The sequence below is a fragment of the Botrytis fragariae genome (genome assembly GCF_013461495.1).
Source record: "Botrytis fragariae strain BVB16 chromosome Unknown tig00000045, whole genome shotgun sequence".
Taxonomy (NCBI): Eukaryota; Fungi; Ascomycota; class Leotiomycetes; order Helotiales; family Sclerotiniaceae; genus Botrytis; species Botrytis fragariae.
Window position 1 is genome coordinate 1082770 of NW_023500991.1, and position 19356 is coordinate 1102125.

The 19356-nt window shown below is 42.9% G+C and overlaps 7 protein-coding genes across 7 annotated transcripts; 1 reads left to right on the plus strand and 6 right to left on the minus strand.

Annotated features, from left to right (window-relative positions):
- Positions 1 to 433: 433 nt before the first annotated feature.
- Positions 434 to 706, minus strand: Bfra_003547ca (putative tubulin gamma chain protein; the record flags this gene model as incomplete). The annotated part of the gene is made up of 1 exon (XM_037333952.1): positions 434 to 706. One exon carries the CDS (start codon positions 704 to 706, stop codon positions 434 to 436), a length of 273 nt encoding a protein of 90 aa, XP_037194039.1.
- A 748-nt stretch (positions 707 to 1454) lies between these two features.
- Positions 1455 to 3177, minus strand: Bfra_003547cb (putative tubulin gamma chain protein; the record flags this gene model as incomplete). The annotated part of the gene is made up of 7 exons (XM_037333953.1): positions 1455 to 1688; positions 1737 to 2201; positions 2252 to 2545; positions 2593 to 2775; positions 2843 to 3009; positions 3072 to 3112; positions 3170 to 3177. The coding sequence occupies 7 exons, from the start codon at positions 3175 to 3177 to the stop codon at positions 1455 to 1457; spliced, it is 1392 nt and encodes a 463-aa protein (XP_037194040.1).
- Positions 3178 to 3516: 339 nt separating this feature from the next.
- Bfra_003548 (putative nuclear pore complex subunit nup85 protein) lies at positions 3517 to 6737 on the plus strand (the record flags this gene model as incomplete). The annotated part of the gene is made up of 2 exons (XM_037333954.1): positions 3517 to 5856; positions 5913 to 6737. 2 exons carry the CDS (start codon positions 3517 to 3519, stop codon positions 6735 to 6737), a joined length of 3165 nt encoding a protein of 1054 aa, XP_037194041.1.
- Positions 6738 to 7592: 855 nt separating this feature from the next.
- Bfra_003549 (putative mis12-mtw1 family protein) lies at positions 7593 to 11001 on the minus strand (the record flags this gene model as incomplete). Its single annotated transcript, XM_037333955.1, has 6 exons — positions 7593 to 8203; positions 8449 to 8607; positions 9355 to 9767; positions 9816 to 9990; positions 10042 to 10800; positions 10911 to 11001. 6 exons carry the CDS (start codon positions 10999 to 11001, stop codon positions 7593 to 7595), a joined length of 2208 nt encoding a protein of 735 aa, XP_037194042.1.
- A 1172-nt stretch (positions 11002 to 12173) lies between these two features.
- On the minus strand, positions 12174 to 13253 carry Bfra_003550 (putative isoflavone reductase family protein; the record flags this gene model as incomplete). Its single annotated transcript, XM_037333956.1, has 3 exons — positions 12174 to 12391; positions 12454 to 13066; positions 13122 to 13253. The coding sequence occupies 3 exons, from the start codon at positions 13251 to 13253 to the stop codon at positions 12174 to 12176; spliced, it is 963 nt and encodes a 320-aa protein (XP_037194043.1).
- Positions 13254 to 13671: 418 nt separating this feature from the next.
- On the minus strand, positions 13672 to 14344 carry Bfra_003551 (uncharacterized protein; the record flags this gene model as incomplete). Its single annotated transcript, XM_037333957.1, has 3 exons — positions 13672 to 13756; positions 14050 to 14246; positions 14324 to 14344. The coding sequence occupies 3 exons, from the start codon at positions 14342 to 14344 to the stop codon at positions 13672 to 13674; spliced, it is 303 nt and encodes a 100-aa protein (XP_037194044.1).
- Positions 14345 to 16239: 1895 nt separating this feature from the next.
- On the minus strand, positions 16240 to 17287 carry Bfra_003552 (putative hsp70 family protein; the record flags this gene model as incomplete). Its single annotated transcript, XM_037333958.1, has 2 exons — positions 16240 to 16741; positions 16839 to 17287. 2 exons carry the CDS (start codon positions 17285 to 17287, stop codon positions 16240 to 16242), a joined length of 951 nt encoding a protein of 316 aa, XP_037194045.1.
- Positions 17288 to 19356: the final 2069 nt, after the last annotated feature.

The following is a 19356-nucleotide window of genomic DNA, read 5'->3' on the forward strand; positions in this document are numbered from 1 at the left end:
CCCTGGGAAGAGGGGTATTCACGTGAATATGGGAACTCTCGAGCTCTTCCAGATTGTTGCAGATAGTGAAGTTTTCAAACAGAAATAATATACATGCAATCCTGGCGCTACCATCTTTCGAGTTGTTCATAAGATTAAACAAATTTCGTACATTCTGAGAATAGTAAGGGATCATGATGAATTAAAATACCGTCTAGAAATACGAATTGACCACAATGCAACTTTCGTTTAGTATGTCAAGAAATTTTGGTGAAGTTTTTGTATTTCATAGCCTTTACAGAGCCAGTTCATATCTATTTCATACACGATGCGTATAATACAGCATCTCATCCCGCCCATCCCGTCCATCAATGCTATTTTCGTTCATAACCCGTCATCAATCATTCCAATGATTAAGAAATATAATACACCCATTCTCAAAATGGTCCAACACTTAGTTCTTCTTCTCAACACCTTCGCGTCCAATGTTGCTCATATCAACACCACCGGCTTCTCTAACACCGCTTCCTCCAGTAGCAGCACCCTCCAATCCAGATTGTTGAGCATTGCCAGTTGAGGTTTGGCTAGTTACGTCTCTTCCCGATCCGACGTTGACTTTGGTAGCATCGGCAGAGTTCCAGTCGCTGGCGACAGGAGGATCTTCTGGGAGAGGGAGGTTGGCTTGACGCTCAGCGATGAGGTCGGCTTTGGATTGTTGTTCTGGCATATTGATGTGTGTGTGTAAGGTTGTATTTGTTCTAGAGTTTGTTAGATGAGACCGAGTGAAATGTTATGTGAAGGAAAGCTCACTGTTTGGTTATGAAGTAGAGTAGTTATTTGTGTTATTCGTTGCGAATTGGTATGTTGTGTGTGATGTTTGTTTGTAGTATGAAGAAGGAAGGAAAAACGAGGGGGAAAACGGGGGATTAAAAAGGTGTTGGAACTCGCGAAGTCATGTTCTATGACAAAATCATACTCCACCTTACTCAGGTACTGTACCAAGGCATAGTTAAATTATTCCTTGATGAGTTTGGAGATTTCGCTCCGGAACATCAGATAATTGAGAAATTGAGGGGCTCTAAAAGTTGTGATGTAATTATGATGTCGATCATGTCAAGCATCAAACTTTGGTGGGGCAAAAACTCCTATGACATGACTAAGATACTAGGTACCGCCGGGAACAAACCGAAACCAACCTCAATTTGAATTATTTGATTCGGTAGAATTCGATCTCAGATGGAAATCTCGATGGTAAAAAAGGGCTATGAAAAACATACTAGAAACTTCTTCATAATTTGGTATCATTAATCATCCTTGTAAAAAACGCCAATTGCAATGTCCTCAATATCTAGGCGCCAGTAGATGGGACACTCAATGTACCCTCAGCACCTAGGCACACCTTTCATCCCATCCTAAATCCTAATCCTCGACTCCAACAATGCTATCATACGCATCTGCTGTAAATGTGCAGACAATTAAGGAAGCCTTCTATCACTTGTTTCTCCCGCTGGAGCAGCATTTCCAGCATCAGGGCTAAGATAATCTGCGTCTTCTGCAGCTTCATACTCTGCGATAAGATCTGTTACTACTTCCCTTGCTTCATCGAATTCATTGAGATTGTCAGCAAAGGGTGCAGTCTTCTTGTAACCTTCCATGAAGGCATTACGCTTGCGCATTCCATCGTATTGTCTCACGATACGTTTAAACAGCTATAATATGTCAACATTTGGGGGCAAAATAGCTATAAAGACACTCACTGTTGCTATACTTGTGTGATTTGCCAGCATAAGACCACTGACTCTGTGATTCATGGGTATATATGGACTCTTCTTGGTCAACGCAACTTGAATACTTGCTGGACCCCATGGAATGAATGTCGCAAGTCGTCGCTCCCGAATTCGAAGAAGACTCTTGTGGACATCAGTTGGGTCAACGTCTCCTTGAATGACGTTCAATATGGATATGTAACAACTTTTCTTGCCAGGAATTGTCGAGACCATGCGGTTCTTTGGCTGCAACAGTCTTCGCATGACATCTAAAACTGTAGTTTTCCGTACGGTCTTCGCCTGTTCAACATTGTTTCCTGTGAATGGAGTGTAGGCCGTCATTAAGAAATGACAACGAGGAGTTGGGATGAGTGAGGCAACTATGCTAACGAGATCATTGTGCATATATCCTGGGTATCTGAGTGTAGTGGTACTAGCTGACATAACGGTAGAAACCTGTATATGTCAATAAAGCAAACTCTGGCTCCGAAAGGGGGAACACCGACCAGTTGATTAGTTTGTTGGAACGAAGGTTCCTGGACATGTAATCTATCCGCAGCGATCCTAGACAGTGCTCCATTGTCAAGCACAACAACTGAGTCGGCATTCTGTGTTAATCTTCGCATGGATAGTAGACTGTTATATGGATGTACAACAACGTCGCCAGAATTGGTAGTGTCTGGAAATACGGAGTATGTTTGTATAATCTTCTTAGGGAAGCGATCGTTCAGTCTTTCAAGCAGAAAAGATCCCAATCCAGAACCAGTACCACCTGCTATAGAGTGTAACATCATGAAGCCCTGCTTAGATTAGCTTCATCGTTCGTGTAAATTGTTCAATTACCTACCTCAAGCGAGTCACTACCGTCGGCCTCTCGATCAAGCATTTCCATAATTTCCTCATGCACAGATTCGCCCGTTTGGTATCCATCTCCCCAGTTGTTTGCGGCACCTGAACCATTCTTTCCAACAAAAAAGTTCTCGGGATTGTAGATATTTTTGTATGGACCGGTTTGGATACCATTGAGGACCTGGATAACCACAAATTAACACCCCAAATATACCAACACATAGCATAGAAGCTCAAGAAGCACATACACGGGGCTCTAAGTCGATCAAAATAGCTCGGGGGATATATCGTGTGTCGTCCGACTGGTAGAAAAATACATCTTTTCTGTCTCCTCCCTCCGTCGCAAATTCCTCAAGATTACCATCTTGACTTATGCCATGTTCCTGACATAACTGCTGCCAGAACTGACTACCAACTACCCAAACTCCCAATTAGAATTTCCTCCGTTTCGTATGGCCAGACGAGGGGTATACTGACTGCTGTTGCCGCACTGGCCGGCCTGGACCGTAATTATTTCTCTGTTAACAAAACAATGTTAGCAGCCGTGATGTATAGAGGAAGGGAAAATTGGTTACCTTGGCATTACTGAAGCATCAAAGGAATAATACAGTTGTGATGCGCAATATCTTGCAATTAAAACTCCAAAATATCTTAATCATTGACGTTCTGGAAATTGTTTATTGTCGACGCGTGAAATAAGGTTCTGCGCTAGTTATCGCGATAGCTCTTTGAAAATGGTTGGACAGGGGTTTGTAGATGAACTTTTATAAATGAATACTTAGGTATTAACTGTATACAAAAACTTCATTGACATTGCCGACAAAGCTCAAATTGGTTAATTAAAGAATACAGCTTTGAGAAACAAATCGCATAATAAGTACAACCTTTTTACCATTGTCAAACACGTTCAGCTAAATGCAAGATGCCTGGCTTTGAGTATTCCTCAAGCCCTCCCTCAACACCAAATAGAAGCACCAATAGTCGATTCAGTTTCGGAACCTCAAACAATCCATCAACTACGCCTGCTGGAGCCCCTCCTTCATCGGCCGGCTCTTATACTCCCGCTGGACCTGCACCATCGTCGTTTTTGGAAAGCACTATGCGAAGCCCAACCCCAAACAAGTCGGCTTTTGGATACTCAGAATACTCACAGCAATCGGAATTCGGTCATTCTCAATCAGACTTCGGTCATTCCGAGCTCCAGAGCCCACAGTTCTCCTCTCCTCTCTTCACACGACCGACATCAAAACCACAGAGGGCGGTATTTGGCAACAAAACTCAAAAGTCGCAAAGGAGTTTACGATCGCTATCGGGAAGTGAGGAGGAAGAGGATGATGAGGATGAAGAAAATACTGGATTTGATGCAAAGACTCGCAATCGCTTCGCAGATTCTTATGATGACGAACAAGATATGGAGAGTGAAGATGCCAGCTACGAGGACGATGACATAGACGACTATCGCGGAACAAAGTCAATGAACCGCAACATCTTTAATCAGCACAGCAATTCGGTTCGGTTTGCAAGCACATCTGGTGGACAAATGCGACAGAGTATGGGAAACGATTCGATAGACTTTCAGGCATCTTTGGCGCAATCACAAAGTAAAAGGGTGCCCGCTTCGGATTTTGCTGGAATCGCGAAAACCCTATCTGAAAGCCAGGGAATACCAGCTGTAGATGAAGAAGATGATCTAATATTGAAGACGGAGGCAATAATTACAAGACTTTACGAACAGGGTGTGGGAAAGGCAGACAACGAAGAAAAACTTCAACGTGCTTTGGCACTCATACCAAGCGAGTTAACAGCACTTTGGCAGGAGTACAGTGAACGAAGCGGAGTCTACAATGAGCAGGAGTACGCTTCGATCATTGGCCCAGGTCCAGCAGCCTCAGAATTTGCAAAGGCTAATTACCTGGCTCATCTTGCAATGCAAATCCATCACTCAAAACCGGTGGAAAAGGGATTTGCAACCGTGGTTAAGCCTCTTCCCAAAATCATGCTAGATTGGCTGGAGGAGTTTCATGATCCTTTTCCACAACAACTTGAAGAAGTTCAGGCTACCAGACCGAGCCCTGCTTCTCATCACTTATTCTGGACTACTATACTTAACAATGTCGTTCGTGGGCGACTTGTAGCTGTTATCAATTGCCTCAAAAGTGCTGGTTGGAGGTACTCGTGGTCTGATGCTGACGATATTAATGCTCAAGGCGGGGCAGACGGCTTTACTGGAGTAGCCCTGACCAATGTTGAAAAGGTAGTAGAGGATGCGACCAATGTTCTCTCTCTATGTCCGGCAATAAATGGAGACTGGAACATCTATGGAAATGATTGGAGATTGTTTCGACTTCGGATATCACAGGCTACGGAGGATTTAAAACAATTCGCAGAAGGTGGTTCTCGCCATGAATCAAATCGATTTGGAAAGTCTTCCATGAGGAGTAGTCTAGGTGGAGACTATAGTAAGCTTGCAAAGAGGGCTGCAAGTAGGGTACCATGGAATATCTACCAGAACCTACTTACACTTTATAGTTTGGTTATGGGAGAGTCCATCCCTATTATTGAAAATTCCCAGGATTGGTGTGAAGCAACTATCGGTTTGCTTGTATGGCATGATGAGGAGAAAGACGACAGACGTTTAGCTCCTGGGCGATCGATAAATAGTCTTCGCGCTTCCGCCATCAATTATGAGTCAGAAAATGATCTTCGCAAACTTCAACGAGCATTTGAGGTTGTAGCTGCAAGCAATACCGACTTTCATGTTAATAGCAACGATATGGTTGAAGTGGGATTAGCTTGTCTATTTCAAGGTGACACTGAGTCCCTCATTTGCATTTTGCGCGCTTGGTCTGGCCCTGTATCTTCCGCTTTAGCTGAAGTCGCATCGTTGGCGGGGTGGCTTCCTCGTACCGAACCTCAAGGTTTACTTGCAAATGGCGAACTTGACCAAGAAGACCTTGATCTCATCAATCTTGGCGCACCAACAGTACAGGATGGCGTCAAAGACCTTACTCTCATTACATATGCAAGGTCATTACAAGAGCTGCCGGAGTTGACTGCAGTGATTGGACACGCCGAGATAACAAAAGAAGGATGGGAACTAGCGATCGCTGTATTGGGCCGACTTGATTCGGAAAGGAGATCTGAAGAGATGGTGGGTGAAATCATGAGAACAGTTAAGTTAGATAGTGCTGGGATCGTCGATAAACTTTGGCGATTACTCAATGATCTTGATATGAGTTCTCAAGCCGAAGCCATCGCAATGGTATGTGTTTTATGCCCTTTCGCTATCAATGTACACAGTTAGCTAACAACGTATAGTCATATGCCGATTCACTTGCCCGAGACAACATTTCACCCGGTGAAGCCTTGTGGTATTATGCTTTAGCTCATAACTCCGCCAAGGTTAAAGATGTTCTTGATACTCTCATTCAATTATGTTTGGTATATTCGACAGCCTATCCTCCAGAGGCCGAGCTTGATGATCATTTGCAGCGATTAATCTCATCTCCAAAGAATGCTTTGAATGAAATGTCTAGTATGGATCTCGAAGCTGCAGAACTTGTTCATACTTCATTGAGCGGATACGCAACGCTCCGTAGGTTTTATACCTTGAGAGACCAAGAAGTCATGTTATCACCAGGTTCCAAACCAGCAATGGGTGCAATCACCCGAAGGTCGGAAGCAGCCAATGCTCTACTAGCATTGATAATCAGTTCCGACGACAACATTCGCGGTGGTATCTACGATGAAGATCGTGGGGCCGTCATCCCTGTTCATTACATTCTTGCGCTCTTAGGCGAAGCCATGCCCTTCGTTAACCAGCCCGACTCTCTCCTCAACACCTCTCAAATCGATATTCTCCTCCGCACGATCGAAGATATCCAGGGTATCGGTCCGCGTATTTATGCCGTCTGCAACGCTTTTCTCGAAACGGTCATTAAAAACGCTTCGGGTCTAAAGGGCTCTAATCCCATGGACTTATTAAGTCAATCGTCATCGGGTACCTCTGGGAGCTTCTCAATGGTAGGAAGTTCAATGATGGCGTCGCAATTCCATAAATCGGTTACGGCGAGTGGAATTTTGATGAACAAGGGGGTATTAAGAGGGGTTGGGATTGGAGGAAAGGGATTAGTGCGGGCATGACAGATGTGGATATTTTGAGGGTATTGAGGTTAGGGTTGGCAAAGGATTTGGCGAGGGCGTGGTTGAGAGAATCGGATGAGATGCTGTGAGAATATATGAGGGGAAGGACGGGATGTAAGAATCGAAAATGCGTGCGTGGGAATTCCAGGGTGGTTAGAGGCGTTCATCATGTGCATGGGAATGATATGATTCTGGAGATATTAGTTGTTTGGTGATTCGATGCAATACGGCGGAATGCGCTATGCATGTAATAGCGTTATATCACATCGCATGAGTAGCGGTGTGGCCTGTAAAAGAGAAATTGAATAGGAATAAAAGTCTTGATACCCCATTTCATGAATCCTCTTGACCTCTTCGGGTACGGACAAAATCCAATTCTAAGGGGGCTTCCCTGCCCGGTGAGCTATGTTGCGCATCGTTCACGATTTTCTTTCGGAACTTTTTCTAAACTATCTATGAGAACTTATGGCTTTTCCGAATCCTGCCTCTCTTTTCTTTTATATACAAATTCCAATTCCGGTTTCGGCTCCCAATGGCAAATTGATATGCTCCTGACACAAATACACAAGTGTATACCCTACGCTGGTGATCGAGCCGCGTTCAGATATTTTCATTACGGTACAGTGTTAGTCTGTACTTCATCTTTGCACTATCAAGTAGAGCTGTCATTCCGTGTTTGAATTGGGCATTCCAACGAGATTTTGCTAAATACTCTTCAATTCTTTCAGCACCCGGTGAGCAGAAATGGACAAATGACATTGAGAAGACAATTCGTAACAAAATAATCAGCATTAGCAAAATGATTGTTTTGATCCGAATTGAACCTTGAAAACAGGAAGTGCTCAGATAGTCTAGTTACACTACCTTAGCATCCACCAATACCAAAAATTCACAACCATCAGGCAACTCTTCAAAAGGCCAAACAATACCTCTCTCCTCGACTTTCCTCAGCGCCTCAAGGGGCTCCTCATGATCGACCCAAAACTGCGTATCGGCACACGCCACTGCTCCTCGGTCCCCCTCTCCAAACAGCGAACCCCTCAATCTCGCCACCTTCACATATCCCACCGGACACCCCTCCATCACCTCCTTCACACTTCCTTTCATCATCTCCAAGTCCCTCCTAACATTCTCTACCCCCCTTCCCCAAACCTTCAAAACAGCCATCAACGCAAAAGGATGACTTGATAAAATTCCCACCATTTCTTCTTCTCCCTTTAAATATCCAAGCATCTTTTTAGCCACCCCTTGATTTCTATATTTGCTATCTACGCAAAGTTGTGTAATCCACAGAATAGGAAGATTTTCGTGTCGCCAGCGGGTAGCAAAAACGTTGCCTGCTAACTTGCCGTCGGTCAGGAGGCGAAGGTACATGTTTTGTGCCTCGGGGGGTAAAATTTGGGTAATGAGTCTTCGACTTGAAATTTTGATTCGTGAGCCTGTGGGGATTTGACTTTTGGTCAGTACTGTATATCAAATATATAAATATAGCAAGTATCTAGATGGAACTAATATCTTCAGTAGATTTGAGCTTTCCAGTAAATGGATTGCATGAATGAGTTAAATATCTCAAAGCAGTTGAATGTCCTAAGCGCTGAATGTCCCAACTGAATTCAGTATTCCAAATCCAATAAATGATCCAAACAACTTTAATCAAGCAGATGCATAACCACAACCACGCAAGTAATCACATCACCAAACATTCACCCACCTTTCTCTTTTCCCTCTCCCATTTTCTCACTCGCTAACGAACCCCATATACCATACTCTCGACTGAACAGTTTTGCAGCCTCCGATACCATCTCCTTACTAATGCCCCTACCATCATATCTCTCCAGCAAATACGATCCGGGTTTAGGATCCGACAAAACTATTTTCATCGCGATGACGAAACAAGCATTTAATTATATTTCCTGACACTTATCAGCGAAACTAAAAGTTGATTGTCGATTTATAGACGGTGAAGAGGTAGAGGCTAAAAGCGAGCCGCTATCTAGCTTCGCACTACATACCCCGCACATTCCACATTTATGAAACAGTTCAGGGTCAATTCAGCAACAATTTTGTCAAGACCGTCATATGTCTTGATGGTTGATTAATTTGTTCTATCAAATCCACCGTCACAACTGTCACCATCGTAACATGCAAATGCCAATGTCAATGTCAGCTATTGTCCACAAACACCCCTATGTCCCAAAACATTCCCTCAACTCCATGAAAACTGCGTTCTCGACACCCTGACCCATCCATTTGTACAAAAAACTCTCAAGAAGAAAGAAGCAAGCCTACTATCTACTCTTCCATTTCACAGTGACCAAAATAGCCAAAAACGGGTGAAGAAGAAAACAGATTGTTTCCCAAAAGTCGCTTTATCATCATTCATTGAACATTCCATCTTCGCTCTATTCATTTCCCATCCCTCTCAAAATCTCCATCGCAAAGGCCTTCCCCGGGTTGGCTATTGAACCCATATATTTTGTCAAGCCTCAAAGTTCTAGTGAAGCGGAACGAAGTCCCCTGTAATTATAGAATCTTCCACTACACAGCAAATGGATCGAGACTTGCATTGATAAACACGGGCAATATTATCTCGTGCTCCCCTCGGGAAGAATCCTACTCAAACTCCTCAGCACCTCTACCATTGGCACATCCCTCGTCCCCACTACCTCCCTCTCCCTCCTCTCTCTCTCCTCCAGCCTCACCGCACTCAACGCCAATATCTTATCCGCGACTCTTCCTACTGTTTCCGCATATCGTTCGATTTTGTGTATGCCGTCCAAGAAACAATCTACTTTCCCTTCGATTTCTTGATGAATAGTTTTGAGTCTTTCAGAGGCGTTTTCGCGTAGGGACAGAGATGACGAGGACGTTATTAGGGAGAGAATGGCAGATTGTTCGGGGTCGAGAAGAGTAGGATCTATATGTGTGGGGGAGAGTGGATTCGCTTCGTCATGCGTATCTGGGAAGAGGGGTGGAAGAGGGGCAGTGGGCTTTTTGTAGGATATCCATTGCGATTTTTCGATTTCTAGTCTGGTAGTTGTTAGCTCATATCTTGGGTAGTGGAGAGACAACCCATACTGTTTTACTCGAGCTTCTAAAGCCTGTATGTTTTCTTCTGCTTCGATGTTCTTAGGATTGGGTTTCTTGACCACTTTCGTTATCCTGGTCGGCTGCTTTTCTTCCCGATCGAACCAGTTCGAAAATGTATTATTAGTCCCGAAGTCTTTGAGAAGAGCTTCAGATATTGCTCTCGCTGTGCTCGTCAGTCCTGTCTCTGAACCTTACATATGATGAAAGTACACACCTGCCAATTTTGCACCACTATCCGGATCGCCATGCGCAGGTTTTTCCGGCAGAGCTCTTTCGCCGGTCCAAGTCAAGAGTTGTTTCATCCTTCTTGGCTCAGGTAATCCGTCCTCAATATGTTTGTAAAATTGCGAGGTTTCGACCTCTTTGTGGGGTATTGCGCTATATCCACTGTCAATAAGTGAGCTTGCCCTCCTCCCACGCATACCCAAACTACTCCTCCTCTGGCCCGTCCCGCCTTTCTTTCGTAATTCCTTATTTCGATTAATAATTGGTGTATCGCTAAATGGCAAGGCGATGACCGTAGAGTGTGTGTTACTCGGAGCTTCTATAGTTGACCTGTTCGATTCCTCTGGTAAAGGTGCACCACCAATCATATCAATACTGTTGTCGTAATCCCTGCTTCCATTAATTGAATTCCTGTCCCCATTTTGAAATTTCTCAGTCGATAAACGCGTGCTTTTCCTAGTTGCTCGTTTCGGTTCGACTTCATTCTTGGGTTTCTGTACCTTCTCTACCCTCGATTCTTTCGGCGTTGAAAGGGTGGTTCTGGGTGCTGCTCTCGTTTTCTTGACAGGCGGTGATGACGCCGGTGCAACGTTGTGGCTTTCGCGCTCGCGGGCTACCTTTTTAGTTCTCCTAGGTACCGTCGTCGTTACAGGCGGTGCCTCTGGTATTGGATCCGGTACAGATACAGTAGTTTTGGCCTTCTTGGATACACGCGTGAATTGAAAATCTCCATCTTCTTCCTCATAATCTGTACTTCTGTCAGTAACTTTCTGGCCAATGCACTCCAAAAAAAATCCAGCTTCCAGCATTCCCCGCCCATAATCGCAAACCCAAAAAGTAAGAAATACCGCAACCCACCAGCCAATCTTTTACTCCTTCTTCGCGTCGCAGGTTGTTGGCTCATTTTCAGAGTTTCTAGAGGGTTCCGAGCTCGTACGAGGGTAGTCATTGATGTCCTAGTAGCGCATTTGCTTTCTTGGATTTCTTGTTGCCGGGGCGATTGTCGCTTTAGAACTGGAGATCGAGGTAGATTTCGCGTGATTATCTCGTGTGTCGTCGCGTTAATTGATGGATTTTGGTATTCGAGTTGGGATTGTTCGAGAGGGCAGTTCGTGGGGGATCGCGGGTTGCTGAGTTGAGTGATTGAATGCGTTGGTTTGGTTGGCAATATCATGGGGGTTTCAATGTTTACGTTTCGCTAGCGTCGATATTATACAGATCATGTGACATACAACCAATCCAATGCCTCGCTCAAAAACTTTCACGACACGACATACATAGAAGTCTGGTGCTGATGTTCTTGAACCATTACTACAGAAAGTTGATACACCTGTCTGTGTATGTACATAAGTCTATTCTTATTACTAGAATAGTACGGTCGTTGAACTTTGCTCCTTTTGCTGCCACAAGAAAACAAATTTAATGATCTCTTCTTCCCATGTTTCTTATGATCTATCCCCCAAACAGCCATGATCCGTCAAAAGAGGGCCTGCATAAATTCTCACAGCTCCATCCACCTCGGTTTAAACACTTAAGAACAATTATCAAGGTCAACATTTTCTGGAGAAAAGGCATGAAAGAGATCATTTCATTAATACACTATCAATATCCCATCAATACTATTCAGCTATCTCATTGTTACTGTGGTACTTGTATTTTTGATTGATTTTTCAATAAGCAAGATACTGGTGATAGGAAAATGTTTCAACCGCTTTGTCTATATAAAACACAGTGCATATCAAGGTACAAGGACAAAAAGGCTGATCATATTCGTCGTATTCACAAGAGAAGATTCGTCTAGATGAGTAACATGTCTGAAACACAATTTGAGTAGATAAGAATGAAGGAAATAAGTCAGTATTCATAACATCAGTGAATCAGCATGCAATCCTCGCTTGCAATAATATCCTTACCCTCTATGCTTTTTAGGTCCTCATGATCTCGCATCCACTTCCTTTGCCTTCATAGTCTATATCCGTTTAGGTCCAGTACTCCGAGATTGAGTGAGATCGCTATGCAGTATTATCCTACGTGTCGGATCACATAATGACACTTCTGAGGCTGGAGTCTTTGGGATCTTGATGTTGTATATACGTCCTTGAACACAAGCTAGTGTAAAGCTCACTGAGGTACCCAATGGGTTCGCAGCCAGTCCCAAAATGAAACTGGCTGGATGTTGACCAATGAATTCAGATTGACTTGCGAGAAGTCGTATCTTCTCTCCTCAGTAGCAGACAGCTCCTGTAAGCGGCCAACTCTAGCACTGTCTTGATAGTAAGCTGCTTCCTGAATATTTGCCGCTAGTTCTGGAGCTGCAATTATTGTCGTTGCAAATGGCTCTGCTCTTCTCGTTAGCATTTGCTTTAGAGGTGCTATCAAAGATAAACAGAAGAACACTTACGTCCTTTGATAGCTTCAGCATACTGCACAATCTCAGTTACAGTTTTCCGGTCTCCCTGCATTCTGAACTCTATCGGCCATATCCGTTGATCTAAATACAAAGCTGCTGCGAGGAACCGTGCCACATCATTTACCGATGTCATTGATACTGAAAGAGCCTGGCCCATAGTATTATATTCCACTATTTCTGCTGTATTTGTCTCCATATTCATGAGATAAGAGCCTTGATAGCCGAGTGCAGTTGAAGTGCTGATGCCCATTGAAGCTAGCCCTCCTGGAGCGAATCGTTCATAGAAAACCCCACATCCAAAAACAGTATATTGCATTCGATGACGGGGGTGATGAGCCCAATGTCGAAGTCTTTCAATGCTTGCAGCCCTTCCACGGTCTGAGGGATCATTCGTTGGTCGCCCGCCTAGCTTATCTTTGTATTCTGCAGGGATAAAACGTTGAACACGGGAATGCGCGGCGGCATCAATGAGGTTGATTTGAGGGTTCCCAGATACCGTGGAAATGACTATATCTATTCCTCGAAGGTTAAATCGAAGATCGTCCTGGTCGTCATAATTGACTACAGCCACTTGATAGCCGTGTGTTTCTAGATCTGGTTGAACCTAAAGATAATGGTTAGATTTGTTCAGAGATGTCGACGTGCTGAAGTCAACTGACCTGTCTCGATAAGATAATGAATGGATGTACAGTCTTGCTGATCTCATGAGCGACAATCTGAGCCAAGCCGCCTGAGCCTGCTATTGCAATTCTCATCCTGTTGTTTGCCATCTCATTGTCAATTATCACCATGCTTATGTACCCAGAAGAAACTCGAGTTTTTAACAGGATTCTAAATTGTCAAATGTATTAAACGTGGTAAAAACGGAAGACCAGGCAATCCTGTAGCCAGAAGAGGTGGCTAGCCATGATGATAGAGAAGGTACTAGGTCGCTTTATGAGTCAAAGAAGTATCTTTGATATAACTGGATAGAATTGCGATAACTCAAGAGCACTGTGTAATTTACCCAGAATTGTCAGAAGGAGTTCAATGCAAATAGCTAAGAAAGTGTTACAGGATATGAGAAGAGTTGACCACTAGGGTGATGCAGGTGGTAAGTTGGTACACCGGGATCTTGGGTAAGTTAGCCGTCCAGGAATAAGAGCGGTAGTTCAATTTCAAGGATCAATTCTCAGACGGAAAGGATTTTACCCGCATAATAAGTTGTCCTTAGGTCTCGTAGAATATGTTCCAAGAATCTGCGGTTGACGAGTAACCATAATCTGTGACCACGGGCAAAAGAGGAGCGGGAACACTTGGATGTAGAATCAGCCGGCAAAACTCCATAAGAAGGATATATCTTACCACAGATGTGGCCGCAGTCATTTAATTCGGCACAAAACGCAATTTATAGTACAATTGGTAAAGGCGTCTACGTAAAAAATTCCCAGAGATCTTGATTCCTGATCCTTATCTGCATGCCGGCAAACACCAAACCATGAAAATTCCGGCTGTCAAGGGCTGAATGCAATCATGACACCCAAAGTCAAAGAGTGTGGGATAGCCCCGGCTTTTTTCTCTCCTACCAAAAGTGCGGTCACCAACGACAAAGAATCGCCGGGATGTGGGAGTGGCCAGGCTTCAGCCAAATCAGCCATCGAAATCCTGTAGACAGTATCGCTTGGTACAATCCATCTTGGTAGATGCAGGAAATTGCTCCGGATTAATGATGGATCACTGACCATGGGCCTCGTTGAATTTGAGAAGCCTGTCGGATGCCCAAAACTCAAACCAGGACAAACTCGCTACTATCATTGGCCGTTCTTGGGCACAGGAAATGAGAGATACGCAATCTTCACATCATCTCTGTCATTAAGCATACTTGTGAGGCTTGCAGAGACATTTACGAGGGGCATATGCAGGTCAGACACATGCCCGAGTAGAAGTGGAAATGCGAACGGAAAGGCAGCACTGGACAACCACAAATATAGTTCATCTTCGGAGAGCAGAATAGGAAGATCCTAAGGACCCCAGAGGATGGCAATGTTGCCACATGAATACTACTTTAAAACAAGCCTTGCATCTTTCATATCCATGAATATCATTGGGGGCGAGCGATAGAGCTAACAATGAGGGGTCTCGAAGAAATCATAATGAAAACAATTCAAAAATACTAAGTTTTCATGATAAAATAGAACCTTGGGAATGAAACTCCCATTGGATGGTTTGCGAGCAGGGTTTGGCAGCTGTCGGTGTTTTGCAAAATTTATTGTAAGGCTGAAGAGATGAGATGTTGATCATTGATAGTTCATGCAGGTCGCTTCCGTAGCCTGGGTTGACCCAGGTAGAGTGTTACCAAAGAATACATTGATTGGTGGAATGTGACATAGATCTGGACAGGATATTATGTCAGATTCCACTTGGGAGGTGCTAGGTAGGTAATCTATCAGATATATGAGTTGAGGCTCTTTGAAAATCTTCCCTTCCCCCTATAGGTAGGTAAACGAGGTCTTGATGTTTGTATCATTACCATTATCATGGTCGTACTCGTCAGCTAATCATCCCTACAATCAACTACCCAGTATTTGTTTCGACTAAAACAATTCAAAGGCTGACACTAAAGCTTATAATAGTTTGATTATCCTGAAAAAGAACCAATACTCTCGTTAAAGGAGTCATTCGTATTATGTTTCATAAAGCTATCACATAGACCTACAGAATGCATTGTTCTTTGTAGCGGCTAAAAAAAGATTCGAGTCTGGAAGGTCTCTGATGAATACATATGCGCTCCATGTCAAATTAAAGGTCCCCAATACAATTGTATTTCAAGTCTTCCGATCTTTCTTTGACAAGCTTGCAGTTCCAATGTTTTCATAGCACTACTGAACTTTAAATCTTGTCGAGTTACATACTTGCTTTGTCGAAAAGAAATGTAAGTATTATCTTTGATAGTTAGAGTGATAAATTCCTTGATATTACAAAGCTAGAAGGTTGTAACAGCTTTGTTGCCGTCGAATCCAGGTATATTGCCAGTGTATGATTTTGCTCATTCAGCACCGACCGTAGCAGAGTTGACGTACAACATATTAGCAGGCAGAAGGCGTTATTATCATTATAGCAAGGACTAACTTTGTGAAGGTTAGGAAGAGAAGCTAAGATATAAAGTTGGTCCCTTATCCTTAAGGAATTTGTCGGCATAACACCGGTGAAGATTGCCGAGAGGTTTTGAACACCCCACTGATGCATATCATAACGTCTTTTGGGGACAACTTGGGGACAACTTGTGATAATACTTCAAACGCCCGCTGCAGTTCGAGAGTCTTTTGATTGCCGGCGGTTGCGTGCCAATATATGCACGTTCGTACTTAATTGTTACTGTACGAAGACTTTCAATGCACACCCTACCTTAGCACGGTATTCCTACATGTATCTATAATTATTGTCCTTATTAATCAAAAATGCAGAATCGACAATTGGACAGCCAAAAAACTGTCTAGATGGATAGCAGAACTGTTTCAGGGGAAGATGTGTAGATCTATCACATTGTTTAGTTGCAAAGTATGTGCTGGCACAGTGATTGGAAATGTTGCAAAGCTGTCTCATTTTAAGCTAGGCTTGATCTATCTTGCTATTGCAGAAGTCTCTTAGGCTGAATTTTGAGTAGACTTCCGGAAATATCTAATCTATCATAAAGCACACTACAATTGAGTCTAATTCGGATCGTTGGCATCAGTATCATTCCATATCACGGCCATTTTAAATTTCGAATTGAACTTTGCGACTCTTCCGTCAACCCTTTTAGCGCGCTTTATCTTTCCTTTGATCTTTGCCCTTGGAGTCATCACCGTATTCCTTTTGGATCACCTCGACAAGATCCGCAAATACAACTTTCTGAACTTCTTCCCGACGGAGGGATTCAATTTCGTCGGTCTTACTCATCGTTCGACCGTCTGGATGGAACATAAACCAAATATTCATACCAATACTGGTTGTTTCGGCAAGGATTGCCCAATTGATGGTGTAATATGTCTTGAGCGGAGGTATTTGTTTGATGTCGAAAAGCGAATCTTCTTTAGCAAGACCGAGATCCCATTCGAAATTATAAACTTTCGCACCTGCAGGAATTTGACTCTCAAAAGACCATCCTTGCTTTCCAGCGTCGTTCTCCACATCTGTCGCGCTGTTAGGTTGGACGTCTCCTGCTCGTGAACAAATATACACGCTAACAGGTACTTTGTACCACGGGTCTTCCATTGATCCAATCTCATCGAGAATCTCTTCCATGAAGATGAAAGCCGAACTGCTAAGAGAACCATCAATTTTGCAAGCATCTCCCTAGTCACTATTACTATTTCATTCCTCAAATCTAGCATTTTACAACATACCAATTTAACCACCCACTGAATGATTTTTGCTTGATCATATTTGCTTTCCCCAGCATCATACGCTTAGCCGGGATATCATCTTCGTCAAGCGGAGAGACGTGAATAAGCTTCCGGTGTGGTTCCTCCCTACGAATGCCAATGCAGTAATGGCTTTTTGTAAAGGAATTAGTAGGCCTTAGCGCCTGAAGCATAGCCCCGTAAAAAATTATCGTTGCACTGTTCATAGTCAGATATTGATATCTTAATTCAAGAATGATGAATGCCAACCCATCACAAGTACCCAAGGCGACTAAATCAACATTCGGAAGACCAAGTACATGAAAAATTTCTTTTATTCCTTCGTGCAAAATCGAGGAGTTGCTATCTCCTCCTAAGAAGAAGAATTTACTAGGCAAGATATGAGATTTGAGTTCTGAAAAAAGTTCTAGCTGTTCCTTGAGAAAATTCTGCTGTCGAAACATCTGGATTTCCAGGGATATGAGATGCCAATGTCGGAAATTCCTTTGCATCCTCCTGTTTACATGGAGGGCGGGGCTAGTTATAAAAAAAGGTCGGCTTGACGTCTTCCAGATTTGCAAATTGTTTCGAGTACACCCTAACCCGTGCAGTGTGTACACTGGTGAATGCAGTGCCCAAATCGCATGTTGTTAAATTGTAATACCCGTCAGAGGGAATAAGTTTGAGTAGAGCAGTAGGAACAGGGTCGAGTGACCGAATTGATTGCTCAGTCTCTTCCGACGAAGCACCAAACAGTGTTGTCATGTTTTCTTTCCGGCAATTGCTCTGGGACTAAACGAATAAGCCGAATGGGTAACTATTAAAACTTTATATCAGCTTCGAGATTGTAATAACACTTAACTACAAACTCTACATTATCGGTATTGTTGATTCAAATAGCGAAATCTGTTTTTTATATATCAACAAAGTGATATAAAGTCGACACAGGATCGAAAATGGTAGATTATCATGTCTTGAGAACTGCTGGCAAAAGCAACAAAAGTAAGGCAAGGCTGGTGAACGAGCTTCTGTGGATGTGTAGACAACTAAAAGTAGGGGACAGGTATATGGGAGGTAGCAGGTCGCAATCAATAAATAGAATGGGCACTCCCAGCATTCACTGCAAAATTCGATTAAATCGCATAGAAATGGGATGGGAAATGAGGAGGCAATGGGCTATGAACAGTAAGAGTGAATTCGGATTCCGAGCCCTCTCAGGATCTCAACGCTTTTCCAATAATATACTGCTTCAACTCTTTGAAACTTCAAAGGTAAGTTAATGTGAATTTCATCAATTTTACGTAAGTATCGGGATATCGATCATGTGATCAGAAAGAGGGCACTGTATTAGCTAGCGAGGCACTAGCGCTTCCTTATATAAGTACTAGCTTCCAATAGGTAATAATGATTAATGACGATTACAACCATAATAGACTAGAGTACTTTACACTTATCGACCAAGTCGATACCAACAGTAATAAGTGATTTAAAGTAAATTTAGGTTTCCTCTTTTCTTTTTCTATTCGCTTCCCCCCCTATGTCAGTCAACTTTTAGAATTCAACACCTTTGAAATTCTAAAGTTCGAAAAAATGCTCTAGCTTCACTTATAGATTGTAAGATTGCCTAGGTGCATAGATTTGAATTCGAATAACTCTTGGAAATTGAATAATTATTAAGCTTATTATGATTACTAGGTAATTTTAACTGGAAAACAAGGTTCGATGTTTGTACCCAGACATGATAATATTGATGTAGCATCTATGAGGAAAACGAATCAACAAGCAATTTGATTTTTCTGGAGCGTGTTAGTGCGGGGGAGGGTAAAACTTATGGATTATTTCGATAACAGCGGGACATGGAATAATGAATCATATTAACCTATCAACTATTGGCAAGCCTTCGACATATTGGGTCACACCCTGAGTTGTGTAGTCTGTGTAAAGTGCTTAGTACGCACAACATACATGGGAAACCAGAATACAAACAATGCTCCCTTTGCAAGCTTCAGAATCAAGATAACCAGCTAACCTAGTTGGATAATTATTAATGTGTATAGAAAGACAGTGTCGTATTGATATTCATGACATCTTTCAGCGAATCTTATAACGATAGTTTGGGAGAATGATCAGAGGTGTCTCTCCAGTCATCTTCGACACTGCTGTCCTTAATTGGCTACAGCAAACCAAATATATAAAACATTGCAGAGTCGATACGAAAGAAATTATGATGGTAATCAAAGTAGCCTGCCCCGAAATTCATACGAGCTTTCGTATTATTAAATTATTAAAATTTTAGATCACCAGAACATAGAATGCTAGAGGTCGGTGATTGAAGAGTTCCTATCTGGCCTCGAGATAGTGTTGAACAGGAAGTAGAATGCTTGGCGGATGAATCCGAAGTAACAGTTGAGGTGGATGAGAGTAGTTCATGCAATTGCTGAAGACACTGTTATATTTTGAGAACTATTTTGGTATCTGATGTGGTTTAACAGATCTCGGTCTTTTCCAAACAGGTAAAGTGTTGACATTGATT